The 24,703-nt window shown below is 37.3% G+C and overlaps 1 protein-coding gene across 1 annotated transcript in view; it reads left to right on the forward strand.

The window, feature by feature from the left end:
• Window positions 1–972: 972 nt before the first annotated feature.
• Window positions 973–24,703, forward strand: part of LOC123518231 (39S ribosomal protein L1, mitochondrial-like) — a 30,029-nt gene continuing 6,298 nt past the window's right edge. The window contains exons 1-8 of the mRNA XM_045278950.1: window positions 973–1,086; window positions 5,647–5,818; window positions 7,865–7,955; window positions 8,922–9,041; window positions 16,379–16,546; window positions 16,923–17,037; window positions 23,045–23,163; window positions 23,294–23,395. Of these exons, the coding sequence (XP_045134885.1) occupies window positions 1,056–1,086; window positions 5,647–5,818; window positions 7,865–7,955; window positions 8,922–9,041; window positions 16,379–16,546; window positions 16,923–17,037; window positions 23,045–23,163; window positions 23,294–23,395 (918 nt within the window). The 5' untranslated portion in view covers window positions 973–1,055. The remainder of the gene's footprint in view (window positions 1,087–5,646; window positions 5,819–7,864; window positions 7,956–8,921; window positions 9,042–16,378; window positions 16,547–16,922; window positions 17,038–23,044; window positions 23,164–23,293; window positions 23,396–24,703) is intronic.

A 24,703-nucleotide genomic window follows, 5' to 3' on the forward strand; every position in this document is an offset into this window, starting at 1 on the left:
CTCGGAAGAGAAGTTCCCCACCCAGGCTTCCATCATACCACTTTTCATACATTGGGGCCTCTTTCTCTCTATACCATTCCAAGGTACTCTTTTGCTCAATCCTATTTCTCCAGTCACCCAGTCCCACACCTTTCACCACTGTCTATCTCACTCCTCCACTTCCTTACACCCCATTCTCTACCCTCTCCATTTCTAACTATCATACTCCAGTCCTTCTCTAAGTGCCTTCCTTCTACCTGCTGAAAAGCCCAACTAGCTATTAGACCACTCTTCACCACCATCCTGACACACTTTTTCCCCCACTTGCTACTCCTGACATTCCACAGAAACACTTTTCTCACTATTCTAGCATCATTCATTCGCTCTAACCTAGCCTTATACCGTAGGGTCGCTTTTACATACCTTTCTCTAAAAGTGCTCCAACCCATGTCTCCCTAAGGGCCTCTACTGCTGCATATCTAGGTGCATTAAGTGCCATTCTTGCAACTCTATTCTGCCCTATTTCTAACTTTTCTAGTTCACTTTCATTCCATGCAATCACATCCATACCATACATGATGCTCGGAACAGCCACGCTCTTCCAAACTTCTCGCAGCACGTCATATTTACTCGCTCTCATCCTTGCTGCACTTCCTAGCCGACCTACCCACTGACTCACCATGCTTATCTTCTCATTCTTTGTCTTCACGCAGCCAACCGGACTCATCCACATCCCCAGGTACTTGTATTCATCTGTCTGTTGCATCTCGTTCTCACCTAGTCTCCACACTGAGTTCCTCTCATCCTCTGACCCATTCACAACCATTACCTTGCTCTTTTCACTGCTAAACCTCACTCCAAAGTCTCTTCCATACTCATCTACAACATTAAGCTCTTCTGCCGACTCATTCATAACAACAGCATCATCTGCATACAAGAGCACACATATCTTATTGCCCACATTTACACCTGCATTCATTCTCCTCAATCTAGCAGAGTTCCTCTGTAGCATCAGTATCAAGATCACGATTGCTGCGGCCCATCAAGATCAAGATCAAGACCCGTAAACACTAAACATGGCTGCACTGTCTATATTGTGCTACACCGGTAAGTGATTTTTACCTGTTCCAGTAACTTGTCAGCCAACTAATATATATTTGAATATTCCAGAAGGTGAGTTTGCCAATTTTCTTCATGGTGAGCTAGAGGTGGATAGAAGTTTAATGCCGACTCGTATTTGAGCCAATATTTTGAAACTTCTCTTATGGACTGTTTTCAAAAGGCATGAGTGATTTAGTTGGATTATCAAGGGTGTTTTCCTCACTGATAGGACAGGATCCGGTTAATGTTTGCCGTCCGTCCTTGTCAGTAGTGCATGGCTGGACTGCATGTTGCGGTAGTATACTCTGTACTTCATTTTTTTTTTTTTTTTTCGCGCGCTCGGCTCTTATTGATGATTTTGAAGAACAACGCGTAGCGCCAAAAAAAAAAAGTTAGATTAGGTTTAAATTAGGTTACATTTGCTTAGCTTAGCATAGGTTAGCTTAGATCAAGTTTGTTTTTATTTTAATTGGGTAAATTTAGTCTTTCACCATACTCTCACTTCAGGATGAAACTGTTTTTTCTGGTAGTTTTCGACCTGTTATGAATGAATCTACGCTTCATTTCCATTGTAAATCATTACTTTTTATATTCCCTCCTCTCTCCCATTCCCCCAAAAAACAGTCTATCCTTTCAGAAAGTACTGTATTGCAATGAAAATAAAAAAAAAATAGGTTAATACAAAACAGATTGAAATGTACCAGAAGAAAATAGTTTCATTATCACAAAGTACCTCAAAAGTAGCCATCCAAAAGTTGGACCATTGCTGCTGTGGAGAGTACTTACCGCTACTGCTGCCTATGCCAACCTGTTGAAACTTATTTATTTAACCAAAACTAACTTCACTTTAACTTAACCTTACCTAACCTAACTTAGCTAGCATAACCTAGTTGAGGCGACATACACCACTGATACATCTTCCTTGGAGCTAGTTGCATGGAGTTAGTAAAAATATATCTGACTTCTCTCCAGGATTAATGCATATGTTTATTGCTTGGGTGCACAGGTAGGCTTAGCCTGTTGTGCTCCGACATGGGAGATTTTCACACTTGCATTGGGTGCACAGATACACCTCTTATGCTTTGACATGTATGATTCTCACACTTAATTGGATGGACAGGTACTACTGTACTACTTATATGTCCTGATATGTGGTTGGTAGAATGTTGAATGCCTTATTGATGGGTGAAAAAAAATATTAGAATGGAGCAACAAAGCTGGGCATGGCTTTAATGTTTTCAGGTGCAACTTTACTGCTGGATTTGGTGTGACATTGTGACACCAGCTTTTTATCTTGGTGCAACTCCACTAAATTGCAAAGCAAACTTTAGCGTAATTACAGAAATATTCTTATATAAGGCAGAGAAACACATTTTTTTATTTTTACGTACAGGCAACCCCCACTTAACTAATGGGTTATGTTCCTAAAAAACGGTCATTGCATTAATTTTCGTTAAGCACCAATTATAACAAGTTTGATCCCTGACTTGAACTTCCATTGAGAGTAAACAAAGCGAGAGTGCATCATAGTACAGTAAAAGGTTTAATGAAAGTAAAAATTATGAAGTTAAACATTTAAGCAGTTTAATTTAAGACTAAGTCATTATAATGTACACTAATGTATGTATGTAAGTGACTTTATAATGTTGATGATCTTAAATTTATAAAGGGAGGGAGAGTGGAGCAGGAAAGATGCTAGCCGGCAACCTGTAGAATGTAAACAAAGGGCGCATCATTGTACTGCATACAAAACTTATTTATCACATTTCCACAAAGCATTCCATTTTATCCATTGCAGAGTCACAAGTTTAGGTGGTTCTTTTAGCTTGCAAGGAAGATATGATCTCACCAGCCTTCTTACTAGAGTCTGCTGACTTGAAAATAGTAGAGACAGTAGATGGAGTCAAGCCATTGTGGCGAGCAATACTATTAGTTTTCTCACCTTTCTCGTGTCTGTGAATAATATCCAGCTTCACTTCGTGAGTAAGAGACTTCCTGGTCTTCTTAGCAACGCTAGGCGACATTGCAGGGCTGGTTGCAGGGCGTTTTGGTGGCATGTTTAGCGAGGGATGACGAGCTGCTGCTGGCGCTATTATTGTTTTGAACTAAGAGTGGGGAAGGATAGGGGAGTGAGTGGTTTGTTTTTTGTCCATGAGAGGTGCTGGTGTATTCAAAAGCCTGTTGGCTTGCATGATACGGCAGGGCTTTCAAACTCGGAAAAAATTATGTGGATAAAACTTCGTTAAAGCGAATTTGGTGTTCATTATACAAGCAGATGGTAGTTAGAGGAAACATTCATTGTAGCAAAATTTCAATGTGTGAATGTTCGTTAATCGGGGGTTGCCTGTATTTATTTATTTATTTTATTTTTTGTTAAATACAGGCAACCCTCGCTTAATGAACGGGTTACGTTCCTAAAAAATATTTGTTGTGCAAATTTTCATTAAGGGAATCAATTATAACAAGTTTGATCCCTGACTTGAACTTCCATTGAGAGTAAACAAAGCGAGACTGTATCATAGTACAGTAAAAGGTTTAATGAAAGTAAAAATTATGAAGTTAAACATTTAAGCAGTTTAATTTAAGACTATGTACACTAATGTATGTACACTAATGTATGTATGTAAGTGACTTTATAATGTTGATGATCTTAAATTTATAAAGGGAGGGAGAGTGGAGCGGGAAAGATGCTAGCTGGCGACCTGTGGAATGTAAACAATGGGCGTATCATTGTACCACATACAAAACTTATGTACCACATTTCCAGAAGGCTTTCTATTTTATCCATTGCAGTCATGAGTTCAGGTGGTTCTTTTAGCTTGCAAAGAAGATATGATCTCACCAGCCTTCTTAATAGAGTCTGCTGACTTGAAAATAGTAAAGACAGTAGATGGAGTCAAACCATGGTGGCGAGCAATGCTATTAGTTTTCTCACCTCTCTCGTATCTGTGAATAATATCCAGCTTCACTTCGAGAGTAAGAAACTTCCTGGTCTTCTTAGCAACGCTAGGCGACATTGCTGGCTGGTTGCAGGGCGTTTTGGTGGCATGTTGAGTGTGAGATGACAAGCTGGTGCTGGACCCTGTTTTTGTTTTGAACTAAGAGCGGGGAAGGGTAGAGGAGTGAGTGATGCACGTTTTGTCCACGAGAGGCGCTGGTGTATTCAAGTGCCTGTCGGCTTGCGTGATATGGCGGGGCTTTCAAACTTGGAAAAAATTGTCTAGATAAAATTTCATTAAAGCGAGTTTGGTGTTCATTATACGAGCAGATGGTAGTAAAAGGAAACATTCGTTGTAGCAAAATTTCGTTGTGTGAACGTTCGTTAAGCGGGGTTGCCTGTATAGCCAAAACTAATATATACAGGTTATTCTCCTCCTCCTCCATGTCCTCCTGGTTCATCATCTACAACTATGACAATTTAAAAAAAAATTGTCATTGTTCCTGTTCAAAATTGCAGCAAAAGTTGCAGAAAATTGTTGATGTGATCTTGGTTAGTACAACATTTTCAAAATGTTTGCAACTTTTGATTTTACAACTTCAAAATTCATGGTGCGGCAAAGTTGCAACATAGTGCCACAAAGTCTAGCTCTTCAGAGCAGGTAAAGGTGTTTGAGCAATAATCTTTTTTAGATAGGTAATGCCAAGTGTATGAACTCAGAGGTCATTCCAGAATAAGGATTCCAGTATTTACCTAATATAATTCATGACCTACTGAAGCTGGGTTGGGCAACTTTTTTGAAAGTCAGCCAAATCTCTGATTCAGATTTTTCCATGTGCCTTTTATTATTTTTTTTTCTCTCTCTCTCTCTCTTTTAGAATATATACTTTTAAAACATGTAATTATTATTTGAAGAATTTTCAAATGGTAAATAACTAAATAAGATAATCTCAGAGCAGTAAAGACACAGTGTTGTACGTGATTACAGGGACTGCCACATGTAAGCCTGATGGTGTCTTTCAGCTTCCTTCATTTCTTCTTATGTTTAAATGAAACAAAATATAAAAAAGTGGGTATGTGAATATTTTGATTAGCATGCAGGTAAATAAACTATATAATTGCCATACATATCCATGAAAATTAAAGACTTTGTTTTTATAGTTAGTATGAACACAAAAAGATTGGGCTGTAACACTGTATTGGTTAACTCACTCTATTAAATCTTAAACCCTCATAAAAAAATACAAAAATAAAACAAGAATTCTCTTCTCACCCCTCTTTGTTGGCCTTTACTACAGCATGCCACCACTTTCCACCAGCATTCTCTCTCTCTCTCTCTCTCTCTCTCTCTCTCTCTCTCTCTCTCTCTCTCTCTCTCTCTCTCTCTCTCTCTCTCTCTCTCTCTCTCTCTCTCATTATATTTTATAACATAGTTAAATCGTACTTTCTTACCAAAGACACTAGCACATGCACTAATTGCAGTTTGAATGCCTTACCACTTTTGGTAATTTCCTACACGGTCCACAATTGCTAGTAATAATGAATACGTCCACACGTGTGGGTGTGCTGCTTTTTTTTTTTTTTTTTTTTTTTTCTCCCCTCTGGTAACATTTCTTTCCTTTTGATAGGTGCAGCACGATCACAATTGCTAAGATGGGCTGCTACCAGCTTCCACACAAGTGCAGCACTTGAGGCAGCCAGGAAAGGGACACGAGCTAAAGCAGAGGCCAAGAAGGCAGCTTCAAAGAAAGAGGCAGTAAAGAGAGAATTTATTCCTTTAAAGAAACGACTAGAACTCAAGTAAGTTGATGAAACAAAGGAGAACGTAGTATTTTACTTTTTTTACATGTTTAATTGAAAGGATGAACTTTTGATTAGTACATTAATGTAGGAATAAATAATGTCTTCTTGTTTATAAATGTGATTGACTTGTTTCAGAATCTGTAAGATGTTAACATTTTGTTTTTTAATTGCCATGGGTTGTTAAATCGTAACAATTTATATGTTAATTATCTGTTCAATACTGGCTATAACAAACCCTTCATTATAGTTTATATGTTCCTATACTATTTTTTTTTCCCACTTCTATTTATTCTGTACGATACAATTCTTTTTATCACTATACTTGTGCCACTGCCACACAATCACAAAACAAAATGACATTATTAGATAATGTATATATATATATATATATATATATATATATATATATATATATATATATATATATATATATATATATATATATATATATATATATATATATATATATATATATATATATATATATATATATATATATATATATATATATATATATATATTATCTAATAATGTCATTTTGTTTTGTGATTGTATGGCAGTGGCACAAGTATAGTGATAAAAAGAATTGTATCATACAGAATAAATAGAATATATATATATATATATATATATATATATATATATATATATATATATATATATATATATATATATATATATATATATATATATATATATATACACACACACACACACACACACACACACACACACACACACACACACACACACACACACAGTAGTACCTTGAGATACAAGCTGCCAGAGATACAAGTTTTTTGAGATACAAGCTAAAGTTTTTTTTTTTTTTTTTTTTTTTTTTTTTTTTTTTTTTTTTTGCTTCCTCCAGGAAGCAAAATTTTGAGATATGAGTCATGCTTGGGGATGTTGCCGCAGGTCTGTGGCTCGACGCATCAGTCCAGCCTCAAATCTGTGTTTCCTGTGGATCTCATGCACTGTGATTGCTCTTTCATCATTTTCACATCATCTACTGACCTTTTTCTTGTATGTCTAAAGAAAGTGCTGTTTTAATTTATGTTTAATGTTTACATGTGAATGGTGCCTGCATCCTTTCCTCCCTCCTTCCTGCTCCTCCACCACTTACCACCATTAACTGTAAACATCTGTCTCCAAGATCAGAAAACTAAATAAAATATATTTTATATATTTTCATGCATTGATAAAGCATGCATGTTTCCATAACTGAAAAGGTAAAATAAATTTCTCCTATGTCTGCCAACCTCCTTCATCAACTCTTATTACAGTGGAGGGGGAAAGCAATGTAAAGAAACCTCTATGGCTGTGGCAGTGCAGCCTCTATTCTCTCTCTCTCTCTCTCTCTCTCTCTCTCTCTCTCTCTCTCTCTCTCTCTCTCTCTCTCTCCTACTTAGAACTTCATATATTCAATGAATAATGTTTAGAGAATCGTCAACAAGCTCTTCTGTGATTATTAGAACACCTAGTCTTTGGTGGGTGGCTATATTTTGTACACTCAAGCTGACTGGTAGTCCCAAGTGAGGGTGGTAATGCGGTAGGATGACATCCCGTGGAATGCACCCTTTATGTACTTTATAAGAGAACTTTATGTATTTATATTATCTTATGTTTTATTATGTTTTTGTGCAATAATTATTATTTATAGATACCTTTTTCTTACCTGAAAACACATAAAAAGAATAGGGGTGCTCTTTTTGTGGAGGCTGGAACAGATTAATTGCATTTTAATGCATTTCAATGGGAATTTTTTGTTTTGAGATATGAGCTTTTTTAAGATATGAACTCTGCATCTCAAGGTACCATTGTGTGTGTGTGTGTGTGTGTGTGTGTATATATATATATATATATATATATATATATATATATATATATATATATATATATATATATATATATATATATATTCCCATAATGTCTAATGATATAGAAAATTCACTTGATTCATCTTCAGAGGGAGATTTAGTCTTGTAGAAACTTAAAATCTGAATGATGTAAAGGTGTATTGAAGTAAGCATTCACCACCAGGCAGACAGGAGGTGCATCACCACGACGTGCTGAAGATCACCTAAAGAATCCAAGTGACAATGTTTGGTTTGCGAGGTTCTACAAACAACAGGTATAATTATGTAATGTGTTTTTTACAGTTGTACTTTTACATTTAAATTCAGTTGCACAAAACTATAAAGTAGTTCATTTAATTGAGTATACTATCATGTTTGTGTATTTATTTCATTGGAGATGCTCTGTTACTAATTGATGTCATAACATGGGTGTAACCACAGAACAAATGAAAAATTGCATATCAGCCAAAAGATGGTAAGAGAATGTAGAGCAGACAGAAAATTTCATGGATAGATTAACTAAGGTACTTCAATTGTGTGGACTGAAATAAATTATCATTCAGTTACCAGATGTGTATGGAAACATGTGGCAATAGCAGTGAAAGCCTTGAAACTAAACAATAATAATGGTTACAAATATGTGTTAACTTTCTGCTTGTCAATGTCAAGATAAGCTCTTATTCCTTTTTTTCATTTATTTGTTTATTTTTTTATTTATTTGTTTTTATTTATTTATTTTTTTACTTAGCACTAGTATAATTATAGGCACTGCATGGTTTCAGGTACTGTATCATAAATTGAGTTGTCAGTGGCATAATTTTAAATCACAATACTGTATAAGCACTACATTTTATTGAGTTTTGGAAGAAGTCAAAGTAATTACTTTTTAATGTTTCCTTGTTATGTTTTTTATTAGGTAAATATCTGTGTTACTTTTCCCATTGGTAGTTCATAGAAAACATTTGAGAATTTGATATGAAAATGAAATAAACTTTTCATAAGAGGCTCTTACAAGGGATCAAACTTGTGCCTTAACACTAAAAGAAATATAATTCTACACCCTAATTGAAAAGAAAAAGATTATCGTCAAAGTGGATTTTGATTTCCCAATCATTACAGTTCAGCCGGTTGAGTGATTCATTATTCTTTGAAGCAGTGTCTTTGATTTGAAATATATGGATAAGGATAGAAAAAAGCAGCAGTTTTAAGACGTGTATACAAAGATGTTCTTCTTTTGACAGGTGTACACTGTGGAGCAGGCTTTTACCATGCATCGGGAGACTCATCACCCAACACAACTTGATCTCCCTGATGCTCTTCTGCACACAGAAGTTGAACTAGACATGTCAACTGACAAAACAGTATGAGAGAAGTGTTCATATAGTCGTTTACCTTTCTACATAGTAACTCAATTTCTTTATAGTCTTAGTATTGTCAGATGTTAAAGACATTTGGAATGTGAATTTGGAAGCTGTTAACAGTGATAAGTTTTTATTCGATAATGAAAACTTTTATACAAGGTTCCAGGACTAGGCCCATATGCAAGAAAGTACTATAGTAGAAGCAGACTAACTTGGTAGTCAGGGTGTTATTTGTGTCCCTTATTGGTGTCATGTTCAAAGTTGACAGTCATGTGAATACGTCTCTCTTTCACTCATGAGCTCAATTTTTCTAATTTTGGTGTTGATATTTAATAGTATGAACATAGCTTCAAGTTAGGATGATCAAACCCCAATGATATTTACCACATTTGTGTGTGTTTGAGAACCTGCACTTGCAGCCTGAGGTGTATGCTTTACTCTTTCAAGACTCGACTTTTGTTTTTTTACCTTTATCAGATAGGGCTTCTCATTTTGATTGATTTGAACTTCATATATATATATATATATATATATATATATATATATATATATATATATATATATATATATATATATATATATTGATAGATATATAGATATATATATCCACTGCAAATTATTTTCACCTCTGATCAAGCCACTCATGTTCATTTCGAAGATCACCATACAATCACAGATTTCTTCACTATTACTACATGATTTATGATGATTATGAAGGTATATATGAATAGATTACATCTTTCTTTAGCTATAGTTAGAAAGATATAAATGTCACTCTAGTTAATGAAAAATAACAAAATTCAGCAATCTTTCGTTATTGAGCGAAACATGCATTTACTAACCAAACATTGGGGCTTGCACCTAGTAATTAACAACTGCTGTTATGGGATTAGTGAAATCAAATAGAACTATTGGGCCAGCTGCTTCTTAATTACTAATACGGTAAACGTCACTAAAGTTGTACTTAAACAAACCAGATATCAGATAAGCCAGACACTTTCAAGATTTTTTTCCGTTCATATTCTATCCCGAGTGCATTGGTTGACTTTTTTTTTTTTTTTTTTTTTTTTTTTTTTTTTTTTTGCCTTCTGATTAAATAATTGTAAGTCACTCAACTGAAACATCACAGATAGCTCTTTTATCATCAGAAGATACGAGTTGTCTGACCCATTCAAGATGCGATATGGATATGTGTGCCGCAGCACTGCCAGCACCAAGATTAGTGTTTACACAGTTGACTTATTGTGTGCATGGTAATGTCTCTTATCTTTCCTTCACTCTGTGGCCCTTATTGTTGCTTTTATGATACTTCTAAGGGCAAGGCTGTCTTCCATGTCAGTTAGGATGCTGAACTGAAGATGCTGCCAGTGGCAGACAAATTGAGAGGTGTGAGCTATATCGTGTGTATGTAATAATAATAATATACAGTTTATTAGAAATTGCAGTACATACATATTGAAAATATACGTGAGGGGAAGGATGGGGGAGGCTTAAGACTAGTACAGTAGCCTAGTGGTTTATGGCTCACACCATGGTGGTAATGGTTGGTGCAAGGGGCTCTTATGGGTATAAACCACATTCTGGTGACGAGTGGTGACCGGGCGAGGTGCATCAGGGGGAGGAGATGGCGAAGACGTGAGTGATGCAGCAGGCCCCTGCCCAGTTTTACCAGGGCTTCTCAGTGTCTGGCAGACAGTCTGGGCAGGCTCAGAGTGGCCAGGGCATGGTCATAGTTGGTGTAGGCAGGGCTGAGGATGACCCTGCACGCCGTCTTTTGCACATCCTCCTATTGCTGCTGTTGAGTGGAAGTGAGAGAGGAGGACCATGCTGGTGAGGTATACATGAGTCTGGGGAGGATGAAGGTGAGGTATACCCTCTTTAACTCATCTGCCGGTGTGTCCAGGGACTTGAGCCTGCACAGCATGTAAAGCCTGTAAGCCACTGACCTCACTGTGGTGGTGACATGCTGCTTTCATGTCAGCTGGTCATCCACCATGACACTGAGAAGCTTAGCTTACCGAACCACATAGAGGCAGTGAGAGCTGGGGAGAGGGGACTGCCAGCAAGGTGCAGACAAGCATCACCACAGTTTTGGTGTAGTTGATTGTTATCCTGCTCTTCTCAGTCGACAACTGTAGTTGCTCCAGCACTGTTTGGAGTTTCGAGTAGTCGGGTTTTTGTTGTCAATTGGCATGCCCATGGTGCAGTCGTCCACATGCTTCCAGCGATGAGGGGTGCTGGTGAGAGAGTCATTAATCAGTATTAGGAAGCACAGTGGAGCTATTTTGGTGCCTTAGGAGATTCCACATGTCAGCTGTTAGAAAGAGGTTGTGTAGCTCTGAAAGCATACACCTTTTCTCCTCCCTGTGAGGAAGTTGGCAAGCCACGCATTAAAGTGGGAGGGGATACCTAGACTGATGGCTTTGTTGATGACAATAGTGTGTGATCGAGATCCAAAGCCTTCCTGAAGTCCATGAAAGTAACTGCAAAAGAAGTCAAGGAAGCTGATTAGGTAGTGAGAGGTGGAGGTGGCTCTGATATTGCCAAACTGTTGGATGCCTAAAGTTACTAATTTTGTTGTACATCTAATTGTGTGTGTGTGTGTGTGTGTGTGTGTGCATGTGTGTGCATGTGTGTAAGGAGGGGTTTCCTATTTACGTAATGCATCATATAGACCCTTTCAACTGTTTCCTGGTATCAGGTGTGCAAAATGTGAAAAATCCCTTGGGTAAATTAGTTAACTCAGATTAGAGTCTCTCTCTCTCTCTCTCTCTCTCTCTCTCTCTCTCTCTCTCTCTCTCTCTCTCTCTCTCTCTCTCTCTCTCTCTCTCTCTTTTTTTTATTTACAAATTGATATTACAAAGGTAAAAATAGTAAATAGCCAAAAGTTCACGGTGAGTTGCCGAGAACTATCTTTGACATAATATTAGTACATGAGAAATGCAATGCAATACAAAATAGTAACAATAGTTATATAAACTAAATAGTAAAAATTGCACACAATAATACAAGATGCCATTTGTTACATAGACTTTCTGGGATATACACGCCCCTTTCACTTTTCACTAATTATCTTTTTCCTTGAAAGATTCACATTTACTTGGTTAAAAATTTTCTTGCCGAAAGTCACACATTCACTTTTGAAGGCCAACATTTTCATTTCAAAAGATACACTTTCATTTAAAACAATACGCTATTACACTTTTAGCCATTTATTAGCCTCACACTTAAATTTCTGAAGAGTAGGAGCCTTGTGTATATCTGTATCACTCACTAAGTTGTTCCAAAGCCTAGTGTATCTTGGCACAAAAGAACGGAGGAAGGTCTCCGTCCTGGCGAATGGAACAGTGAGGTGATTCTCCGTGCAAGCCTCCCTCGTGTTGTGGGGTGAGGCGCGGCCCACGGCTGCCGGAGAGCAGAGAGGTGTGGGCGCCCTCCTTGTGGATCTTGTAGGTGGCACACAGACCCGCCACATCTCTCCTGTGCTGTAGAGGTTGTAGGAGGGGAGCTTGCTCGTCTGGGAGAACCTTAGTAGAGATGAGCCGCCGGGCACGGTCTTGGACCTTGTCAAGGAGGCCAAGGTAGGAAGGGGGACAAGACGACCAAGTCAGAGGAGCATACTCCATGACGGATCGGACTTGGGCGGCGTAGAGATTGGTCACCCCTCGAGCGTCAATGAGATGTGAAACTCGTCTGACGCAACTTAACTTGCCAGCGGCGTTGGCAGCTGTCTTTTTGACGTGGCTGGTGAAGGAAAGGCTGCTGTCTATTTCAACGCCAAGAATGGTGACAGCAGACAGCAGAGGCAACGCCAAACCATCCAGACGAATGGGAGGGATGGGGATGGCAGGGGGACTGCGTCGTCTGGTGACAAGCATGACTTGTGTTTTATCACGAGCCAGGTCGACTTGCCACCGTCGTCCCCATGAGGTGATGGTCTCCAGTGCTTGGTTGATGAGGGCGACAGTAGCTCGGTGGTCAGTACTGTCGCAAGGGAATGTGAGTGTGCAGTCGTCGGCGTAGGCGTGGGCTTCAGGGATGAGCTGCAGTAGGTCGTTAAAAAACACATTCCATAACAGTGGACCAAGCACGCTTCCTTGTGGGACACCGGCACCAATTGGGTGGTCCTGCGATGATTGTCCATTTACCACCACACAGAGAGATCTGTCCCGCAGGTAGTCTTGTAGAAGGTGAAGTAGGCTTCCACACACGCCCATGCTGCGTAGTTTGGTGGCGAGGCCAGAGTGCCACACTCTGTCAAACGCACCTGCTATGTCTAGGGCGATGACAAAGCTGTCCTTTCCTCTGTCTAATGTTTGGTGCAATGCGGTGGACAGGTTTAATAGGATATCATTAGTTGACCTGTTGGAGCGGAAGCCAAACTGTCTGTTGCTGAGGAGTCTATGTTCGTCAAGGTAGGTAGTGATTCTTTTGGCAATCATAGACTCCAAAGTCTTACCAAGGACAGGCAAGAGGGACACAGGTCTGTAATTTTTCGGTTCCGTCTTTGTCGCCTTTTTATAAATGGCCGCTACTCTAGCCACTTTCCAGAGTGAGGGCCACTTACCAGTGCTCAGGCAGAGCTGGAAGATGGCAGTGACAGGTGCAGCTAACTGAGAGGCACAGTGCTTCAAAACGTGTGGTGATAAACCATCTGGGCCCAAGGCTTTCCTTATGTCAGTAGCTCTCTCTCTCTCTCTCTCTCTCTCTCTCTCTCTCTCTCTCTCTCTCTCTCTCTCTCTCTCTCTCTCTCTCTCACACACACACACACACACCTTTTTTTTTTTTTTTTTTTTTTTCTATTTTTTTCTATTACTACCACTACTTTTTCTCCTCTTTCTTCTCTTCCCCATCTTTCTCCTACTATTCCTCCTCGTCCTTCTGCTCCTTTTCCATATGAAAGTGCAGCTCTGTCTCTCTTCCCACACTTCCGTACTGCTCATGGTAAATTTTAAACATTTAAAGTTTTTTCTGTGACAATATAGAAAGATAAACCATTATTATTCTTATCTTGCTTTGTTAAATTTTGTTACTTGGAGTGATAAACTGACAAATGCAGTAGTAGTTGTATTTGCAAGTGTTCTGGCATTGACAAAGAAATCACTGTTGGTAGGAGCAGAAGCAACGGAAAGTTTAGCTAATTACTTCAGACCATTCCCCCATTCATCCACTTGGTGGGTGAGTGTGTCTGTGTTGGGATCAGCAAGTCTGTCACCTGTCTGTAATCCTCAATATGTACCGGCAGAGATATTCGAGTGCCCTGTGGCTGGACAACCTTGGATTATGTCACTGTCTGGGATAGAGGTCATCGATGTTCTCCATGCCATAAATCCCTCCAGAAGTTCCTGACCCAGACCAACATTGCCTCTTGGTTGTGGAAGATGTGCTGGGAGCTATCAAGGACACACCACCCTGCTTGGCCACTGATCTGGATTTACTTTGAGCAACCAGCTGCTGGATACTCTGTAGAGGCAGGCTGTAGGCTACTTAACACACTAACTAATCTTGGAAGTTTTTCCATCACTGGCAACATCCACGAGCATGTGCAAGAGACATTATTTTTATACCGGTCTTATTGCCATCAAGAAAAAGGATAATAGTGTGTGGCCCATTGCAGTCAGTTCCATCTACCAATAACAAATTCATAGTCAAACATATGTCCTCCACTTTGGTTACTGAACTTCAACCAGTTCACTGGTGTTAACATGCAGAGGGAAGTGCTTTACAAAGTCAACTTGTGTTTCCCTGCCAACAGGTGCTCCCACTGCCAAGATGGGCTATCCACATCTCCAGCTCAGAACTATTCATCCTGATAGGACATATTGAATTACCTCAGTGACACGTAACTTACCAGAAGATAGTGTTTAAACCGTGCAGTTATTCTTTTTGTTATTGATCTATTGCGGAAAGCTTTTACATAGTGATGTAGAGGAGAAACCCACTTATGTTAAATTAAAGATGATCTTAAATATCACTTAGCCGTCTTGCTGCTGGGAAAATGCATTTATGCAGTAGTGATGGTTTTGTGGATCGTCAAGATCCATCATATCCTGAGTCAGCCAGACACTATTTGTTTACATTGTAGCTTTTCAATGGGATTAAATTTACCCTATTTCAAATAATTAGAAACTAAGTGGCAACATTGCTTTGTCTTTTAGTATTTTAAATCAAGTAACTGTTGGAAAACTAAATTCTGGCATGGCAACTAAAGCAATGAGGAGTTTTTAGAACTGGTGATTGTCATCAGATGGCAGTACCAGACATGTTCCCTTCTCATACACAAGAAAAATATCAGGCATGCCTATGGTGCAGTGAGCTTTTATATGTTTTCTACACAATTCGTTCTACATAGTAACACAGGTAAAATTTAACTCAATTTATGAACAAAAGTATAAGTTGATTTTCTAGTGAATTGGCATTTAAATCTATTTGGTCATGAACAGGTTACAAATGAGTACATTACTTACCAGAAGCATATCAATCCAGATGACAGTAAACATGAAGACAACATGAATGTGTCATTTTGAAGTCCAAATTACGAAGATCAATGTGTCATTTTGAAGTCCAAATTACGAAGATCAACTTCCTTGTATGCAAAGGGAAACAATTTTGATTTAAAATTGGCAACTCACATTTTGGTGAAAGTATTGCTGTATATCTTTAAAAAAAAAAAACTGACTGACCTGCCTAAGTAATTAAACTTTAAAAAATGTGTTGCTGGATAACCAGTTAATTTTTGCTGCAGTGTCCATGTCATTCATAAATGATGGATTAGAAATTAACTATATTCATACATCACTAAGTTACTAACTACATTATGTCATATTATATTGTAATCTAATTTTTTCTTTTTATTGTCAAAATTAATAGTAAAATATTTTAGACAAGTAAAACATATATAAAATTTAAAATATTGGTGGCAGTATTACTAGATAATCACAAAAAATATTTGTTTTGATGGACTTCTCTCAAAATTATTAATACAGAATATTCAAAAGTTGCTATACAATTTTGAAAGTTTCATAATCATCAATGTTGTGCCTCATTATGCACATGGGATTTCCAATAATGATATTTAACCTCATTTCAGTAGGGGACATGCAGTAGTGATGATATTTAGTGGCTTAGTTCTGAAAGCTCCCTATTTGGAGTCAAAATATTGTTCAAAAACCAATTTGTCCAAAAAGGGAGGCATTTGGTAACTTGGGGTTTCACTGTATAGTGAAAATGTCTCCCAATAATAGTGATGTCATTATATTGATTGATAAAGAACTATGATAATAAATGCAAAAGAAATTGTTATATCTTGTTGAATTTCACCAAATAAAATTTTACAGAATCGGTTCATTGATGACTTCTACAATGTGCTTCGTCTACCTCATGACTTCAACACAGAGCAAGAGAGAACAGTCCTAGTTGTATCACGGAGTGAGGATGTGCAAGAGAAAGCAATACAGATGGGGGCAACACATGCAGCAGGGCTTGAAATTATCAAGCAAGCTCAGGTATCTAGTTATTACTTTTAAGTGAACAAACATAGCATTTGTGCACTATCATATGAAGATTATAATTATTTGGGTGAAAATTTAATTCAGAAATGAGAAATCTGAACTTTTCTTCTCCAAGAGAGTAAGCTAAAAGTCTCATTTGTGTTTTTCATACTTACCATGTAACATTTTGAAATGGCAATTACTACTGTTCTCTGTCATTTTATATTTTCAGAAATTTTCATTCATTTACATATTTCATACTTGATTTCTTTCTCCTTTTGATGTCACTTCTATGAGACTTTTTATTTACTTATTTACTTTTTATTTTTATTTTAACTTTCAGAAATAACATACTATGTTAATTTATTTTTTATTATTATATATTTTTCAGAGTGGTGACATCAACCTAAGGGACTATGACCATTTCATTGCTGAGACTGATATTCTTCCAGACTTCGTTGCAGTTCGTGGCTTGATAAGGAAAAGATTTCCTGCTGTCAGGAATGGTATGTATCTTTTTTTATGAGAACAAATCAGTATTACAAACAGTTGTGGGAGAGACACCTGTGAGCTTGAAAAGTTTGTGATAGGGTTTGTTTGTAAACATACTGTGGAAGATATTCTTTGGGCTTGTACGCTGAGAGAGAGAGAAGGTGGGGGGGGCAGCTGTGGTTTCTAAACATGTTTTAGGGGACATCATGTGGGCTTGTGAGATCAGCTGTTGCTGCATCTTGGAATATACATCCTAACATTGGAAAGAAATTTTAAGAAAAAAAGTCATTCTCATACAAGAACACATTCAACATATACCCAACCACTGAACATAAAAAAAAAAAAAAAAGGAAGCAAGGAGTCTGTCAGAGGCTGGTTGACCTACACAAGGCAGCTCCTCTAAACCTATATACAGTATGTTGACCCTAGCTAACTTGGGCTAATAGGGGGAAAGGTTGGTCCGACAAACCCAAATGTCCTACTTATACAAATTTCTCGCCCCCTATCCACACTAAAAAAAAAAAAAAAATCATTTACTTAATTCTTGGGAATTTTCAATTTTGTTATTACATTTGCCTCTCCAAAACCTTAAGACCCTAAATTACCAGATGATGTAGTTTATTTTTTGCTAATTAGATACCATTCCAACCAGGAAACCATTTTTAAATATCTGGTGTGGTTGCGTTATATCCTGACTGACTCCCTATACAGTACGTGGCCAGGCATCAGAAATAACGTCTTTACAGGCATAAATTGACGAGGATTAGAATAAGAAACTTCAAGAAGAGAAGATAACAAGAAACAAACAAACAAACATATCATTGGGAGACAGCTGGACCTTGAATCCTCACCTCCCCTTTTTTCCCCCTCCAAGACCCTTACCTCACTGCCACTTTCTCTACCATCTCTCTATATCATAGGACTGCTATTATTTTTTCAAACAGTTTTTTTTTTTTTTTTTTTTTTTTCTTCACTATCTTCATCATCACAACTATACATCACGTAATTCTAACAATAACACTATTACAAAAGATTATGTCAAGATATAAAGCTGGACCAGACCAGTAACAAATACTTCACTGTATCATTATCTCATTTCAACATGCTAATAATGACTCAGAGTGTCCAGTTCAGTAGTAAAACAGCAGATTGTCATGACACTGCTGATGGCTCAACCCTCACATACGAGCAAATAATAGAGAAGCAGGGGATCTGATGCGTTATCATCTTATCATGCTCCAAGAAGTCACTATTGTAGACACAATCATGTGTGAAAATTTCATGCCAATCAGATGAATACAAATAAAAACAAGGGCGAAATTATGAAAAATATTTAGGAGTGAATATCTTGAAAAGTGGTTTTTTACACTTCAAAAATTTTCACAAAATTGGTATAAACTCTGATCCACTTTTGTTTGGTATCATTTCAAACTATAACAAAAGTGCAATTTTTAGTTGGAATTAGATTTTTATAATATCATTAGAAAAGGAAAAAATAAATAAATAAATAAAAAATAAATAAAAGAAAAATTTCAAAAACGTGCAGTTCAACTCAGATTTTAGTCCCTGGGGTGATCAGAGTCCGACTTATCACGAAATCCGAGTTATAGGTTCAATGGTATTTGACTATCATTGTTATCCATGAATTTATCTAACCACTTCATATAACTATCTGTATTTGTGAATACAGAGTGCTAGAGCACTCACCACAAATTTACAATAATTTAAATAAAATTACCATAGGTAAATATATGTTACACCCCGTTTGTGAAATTGCCCATTTCATGAAATGGGCAAACCCAATTCATGAAATGAACCTAACCTAACCTAACCTAACCTCACCTAACCTAAACTAACCTAACCTAACCTAACTTAACCTAACCATTTCATGAAATGGCCACTCCATTGCACATTTCATGAATTGGGTTAGGTTAGGTTAGGTTCATTTCATGAATTGGGTTTGCCCATTTCATGAAATGGGCAATTTCACAAACGGGGTGTAACATATACACAGTAAAGCAGTGCATCTCCCACATACTGGCAGCACGTATCACTTGCATCGTATGGCGATAACGTACTAGTTGGTGATTAATAAATATACATCTTTCATTGTCTAAGGGTTTTATTTTCATAATCAGTTAGAAATTTTTAAAATATAAATGTAAAAATATAAACAATGCAGCAGATTACTTGTACCATTGAACCTCAATAACTCGGACCCTGATAACTGGGATTTTGAGATAAGTGGGGCTCTGACTGACCCAGGGACTAAAGTCCAAGTTGATCTGCTTGTCCAGTTTTTTTTTTTATAAAAAATCTACTTCAAACTGAAAATAGCATTTTCGTTGTAGTTTGAAATGATACCAAACAAAAGTGGATCCGAATTTATACTGATTTTGTGAACATTTTGAAAGTGTAAAAATCACTTTTTGAGATATTCACTCCTACAAATTTTTCATAATTTTGTTCTTATTTTGCTATTTGTATTCATCTGATTGACATGATATTTTCACACATTATTGACTTACTTCCTGGAGCATGATAAGATGACATCCCATCAGACCCCCGCTTCTCTAGATAATATTATTCTCTTGTACTTGAGGGTTGGGAAGGTGCCATCAGCAGTGTCACGGCAATCTGCTGTTTTACTACTGAACTGAACACTGAGTCGTTACTAGTGTGTTGAAGCGAGATGATAATACAGTGAAGTATTCATTACTCGTCCGGTCCAGCTTTATACCTGTCTCAACATAATCTTTTGTAATAGTGTTATTGTGACAGTTGTGTGATATATAGTTGTTGTGATGATGAAGGTAGTGAGGAAAAACAACAGTGTTTGAAAAGATAATAGTAGTCTTATGATATAGAGAGATGGTTTAGAAGTGTGGCTGTGAGGTGTAGGGTGAGGCGAGGGTCTTGGAGGGGAAGAAAACACACATGAAGGAGGGGAGACGGGAGGCAAGGATTCAAAGTCCAGCTGTCTACCAATGATAGGTTCGTTTGTTTCTTGTTGTCTTCTCTTCTTGAAGTTTCTGATTCTAATTCTAGTCAATTTATGCCTGTAAGGACATTATTTCTGATGCCTAGCCACGTACTGTGTAGGGCATGATTCAAGCTATGACACAACCACACGAGACATTTAAGAATAGCTTCCTGGTGAGAAGGGTATTTAATGATCAAATAATAAACTACACCATGTGGTAAGTTAGGGTCTGAAGGTTTCAGAGAGACAAATGTGATCCCAAATTTTAAATCCCCCAGGGAGGGAGGGATTCATAGAAGTCAGACATTCGCGTTTGTCAGACAAGCCTTTCCCCGTTTTAGTCTGAGTTAGCAAGGGTCAACAGTGCCATCAAGATCATGAGTGGGAAAACTCCCACTGTGCTGCTACTAGTAGCATAATAAACAGAGCATGATGCAACTTAGAGCTCATGTTTAAGCTTGCCATTTGGCTAGAGGAAGGTTTATGGTATTGTAAATACTTGTAAAGCAAAGTACTGAAGTTACATCATATAAAAGGCTGAATTAAATAGCTACTTAATTAATTAAGCTAGCATCATAGTGTAATGATTGGGCATCCAAATCCATGACCCCATCAGTCATGCCAGTTAGGTGATCATCCAAGCTGACTTGAATCTGGGCATTGCATTACAGTACAGCATTTTTCTTATAGGAACTTTTTTTGTAGGGGGTAAAGTGCATCTTGTGGTAACTGTATTTACTTTTGATATTTTATTATTTTTATGGATTTAAAGGGGCACTCATATAAAGGTGTTGGAACACTACTATTTTTCATATTAATTCTTAAGTCTGATACTTGTATATGATTGATCATTTTACAATTGGACTTTCAGGAACCAGTTACAGTTGTATATCATGGAATACCTGTATATGAATAAGACTTTTCTTTACTACCACTCGTATTTAGTTTAAAATTGCTAATGTGTGAGGCCACAGTTTGTCATGAGTTGGTAGTTCAAATATTAACAGTACTTTGCTCTCCCATGCAACTGAATCAACCTAGTACATTGGGGTGCAGATCCTGACTGACATCAATTGTAAAGACTGATAATACTTACTTTTTCATCAAATTAGGGGACTTGGTCTAATAGTTAGTTATTTATGTTCTTCCCTACTCCTCTTGATTCTGTCAATTGGTACGTCATCTTTAGGAAAAAGAAGAAAGATTTTTTGTTTACCATCACAATTTCATCACATTCCATACATCCTCTGCTGCCACCCAATTCTTCTATCAACTGCCTCATGTTACTCTTTTTACATACAGTAAGTCCTCGTTATACGGTACATATGCATTCTTGAAAACCTTACCGCAAATTGAAATTACCGTTTACCAAACCCATTATAAAATGTAATAATAGGGGATTTGTGTCCAGCACGCCAAAAGTTACCCCTATAGACATGAAAATACATAAAAATAGTCATATAAAAAAGTAAAGTACAGTAATACTCCGCTTAACGAACATTTGTTTAACAAAACAACACAAAACAACATTTCTATTAGCTTTTTACAAACCTTGCCCCAAGAAAGGATTTTGTAATGCATAAAGTGAAATCTTACATGGAATACCAAAAAAATAAAGCAGAGGTGAGATGAGCCACAGACGAAGTGGGAGACTCGCGGCCACTCGGCGGCTTCTTCTTCTTCTTCTTGTGACCCTTTTGCTGGCGTGTTACTTTCATCATGATGTTTATGTTTTCACTCCTCTATTGCCTGCTATAATGGATATCATATCTTAGTATTCATATACGCTCATGCCATGAGGATAACCTCGACTCCGTGGCACTGAGTGACAGTGAATTATTAATAAAATACCGCGGTATTTCATTAGTAATTCACTATCACTCAGTGCCACGGAGTCAAGGTTATCCTCGTGGCATGAGCGTATATGAATACTAAGATATGATATCCATTATAGCAGGCAATAGAGGAGTGGAAACAAATATCATGGGGAAAGACAACACGCAGGCTAAAAGGATCACAAGAAGAAGAAGAAGTGGCCGAGTCGCCACGAGTCTCCCGCTTCATCTGTGGCTCATCTCATCTCTGCTTTATTTTTTGGTATTCCATGTAAGATTTCACTCTATGCATTACAAAACAATCCTTTCTTGGGGACAAGGTTTGTAAAAAGCTAATAGAAATGTTTTGTGAACATAAATGTGAAAGAATTTGTACGTAGCTCCTCTAACTTTCAATGACTCGTATGACATCATAAAAGTAGTGGTAAACCGGTGGCCCAATATGCTGCCAAACGTGTGTGTGTATATATATATATATATATATATATATATATATATATATATATATATATATATATATATATATATATATATATATATATATATATATATATATATATATATATATTTTTTTTTTTTTTTTTTTTACCCATGTGGTATGTTGGGGACCAGCCCAGAACGCATCCCCGCCTATTTCCATTATTTCCTATGGGAAAATTACGTCCGCTTAACGAATTTTTGCTCTACGAACAGCTTTGACACCCCTTATCCTGTTCGTTAAGTGGAGTATTACTGTGCTGCGCAAAAGAAATAAACAGAAAATGTTTTTATTTACCTTTCACTTGCCAGGTACTCTATCAGATGATCTCCCTCCCAAGGCTAAGGGACAGTAGGGATTTCAGCCCTTACTCATAATATCCACAAAAAACACGCCGTGAGGATTCCACTTGTGTTCAGTGGGAAACGCAGGAAGAGACTGATTGTTGTGGTGGCCGCGTGGCGTGGTGGCGCTACGGTACGGTGTAAACAAAACACAAGTGGACACCATATCTGTGAATTTTTCTTACTGTAAATAGAATCGAGGGTAGTAATTACCAAACACCATAACTGTGAATTTACCGGATAACTAAGTACTGTATAAGAAGGACTTACTGTACTTAATAGTCTTGCAACAAAAATAACTTATCAAACATCCTCTCATAGTGTCTGAGATAGATTTCATCCCATAGACATTGACTTAATGACAACCTACTATTTTTACAGGTACTGCTGGCACTGATGTCTTGGCATTACTTGAGCGTTTCACCAGAGGCATTGAATATCATACTGCAAAAGACAAGTATCATCATGATTATGCAACAATTAGAGTACCTTTTGGTCGGGTAAGAAAAGGGCATTTTAAATTTTGTTACACTTTCTGCAGAAGCAACTATTAAAAATTTATTTATCAAATAGGAAAATTACTGTTGCTATATGATAGAACTTTGATATCTACACTTGTATTTCTTGCAGCTTGGCATGTCCAATGAACAGCTGGAAGATAACCTATCAGTTCTCCTGCAGGATGTTAATCAACAGAAACCAAACAAGAAATCAAATGACCTTATTACCAGGGTATGTGTCCAATAACAATCAATACTGAAAGACTACATATATACAGCACATACTTAAATTAAATGGCTTTGTTATAGAAGATTTATTTTATTTTATTTTTTTATTATTTATTTATTTATTTATTATTTTTTTTTTTATAATTTATTTATTTATTTATTTTATTTATTTATTTATTTATTTTTTTTTTTTTTTTTTTTTTATGTGTGTGGAGATGGAAGACTATCAATTTATGTGATTTCACACTGCCTGGAGACTCCTCCCTCTAGATCAGCATTTCGCAACCTTGGGTACTAGCACCCCGTGGGGGTGCTGAAATCAATTATAGAGGGTGCTGGGAAGTGATGCATGCACTTCACTTTCTTTTATCCTTCCAATAACAAGATATTAGTTAGGGGTGCTTGACTGCTTTTACATGACAACAGGGGTGCTATGGTCAAAGAAGGTTGGGAAATGCTGCTCTAGATGGACGTAATAGCCCAGGATGCTTTAAGGCAAGTAAGTTGGTGTTGTGGGGTTAACATTAACAGTATGATGTATGTGTCATCAGGAAATAGTAATAAGTCACTTGCTTTGACATGACAAAAGGGGTACTGTGATCAGAGAAGGTTGGGAAACGCTGCTCTAGGTCTAGATGGACATAATAGCCCAGAGAGATGCTTTGAGGCAAGTCAGTTGGTGTTGTGGAGTCAACAGGATAATGTATGTGTCATCAGGAAATAGTAACAAGTCACCTGGGCAAAAGAAGGTACTTAAATAGTAAAGGAAATTCATCCATAATAAACTCAGACAAAGCAGATAAATCTACAAAAGGATATAGCCAGAATTGTTGGTGTGAGTAAAAAAAAAAAAAAAAAAAAACCACTTCATTGATGGACCAAACATTTTTGTGATGGTGGAGAAGCAGCAACACCACAGCACCAAGGTTGTCCTGCCAAGGACCAGAAAACCTGTCCTCACACTTTGAATGTTACAAGGCAGCAAGTGGACATCCATTTGCCACTTTGAATATATAAAATTCAGAGTGTAGGGAGAGGTTTTCTAGGCTTTGCCACAGCAGCCTTGTTGCTGAGTATAACAATCATGTATCTTAAGATAGTGTGAGAGTTATTGATGAGTGGCAGGGTACGAGAGGTGAGGTAATGACGGGGAGCAGCTAGCCTGGATGTCAGCCCTGCCAGGTGACTCAGTGGCTGGCTGAGGCAGTATGAGATTGCTATTATCTTTATGCTGCACAATATATTCTAATAGAATGGTAGTACTATAAGATATTTGTATTTTAAAGATCAGTAGATGAAGCAGAAATTTCAT

Source organism: Portunus trituberculatus, chromosome 43 (assembly GCF_017591435.1).
Source record: "Portunus trituberculatus isolate SZX2019 chromosome 43, ASM1759143v1, whole genome shotgun sequence".
Taxonomy (NCBI): domain Eukaryota; kingdom Metazoa; phylum Arthropoda; class Malacostraca; order Decapoda; family Portunidae; genus Portunus; species Portunus trituberculatus.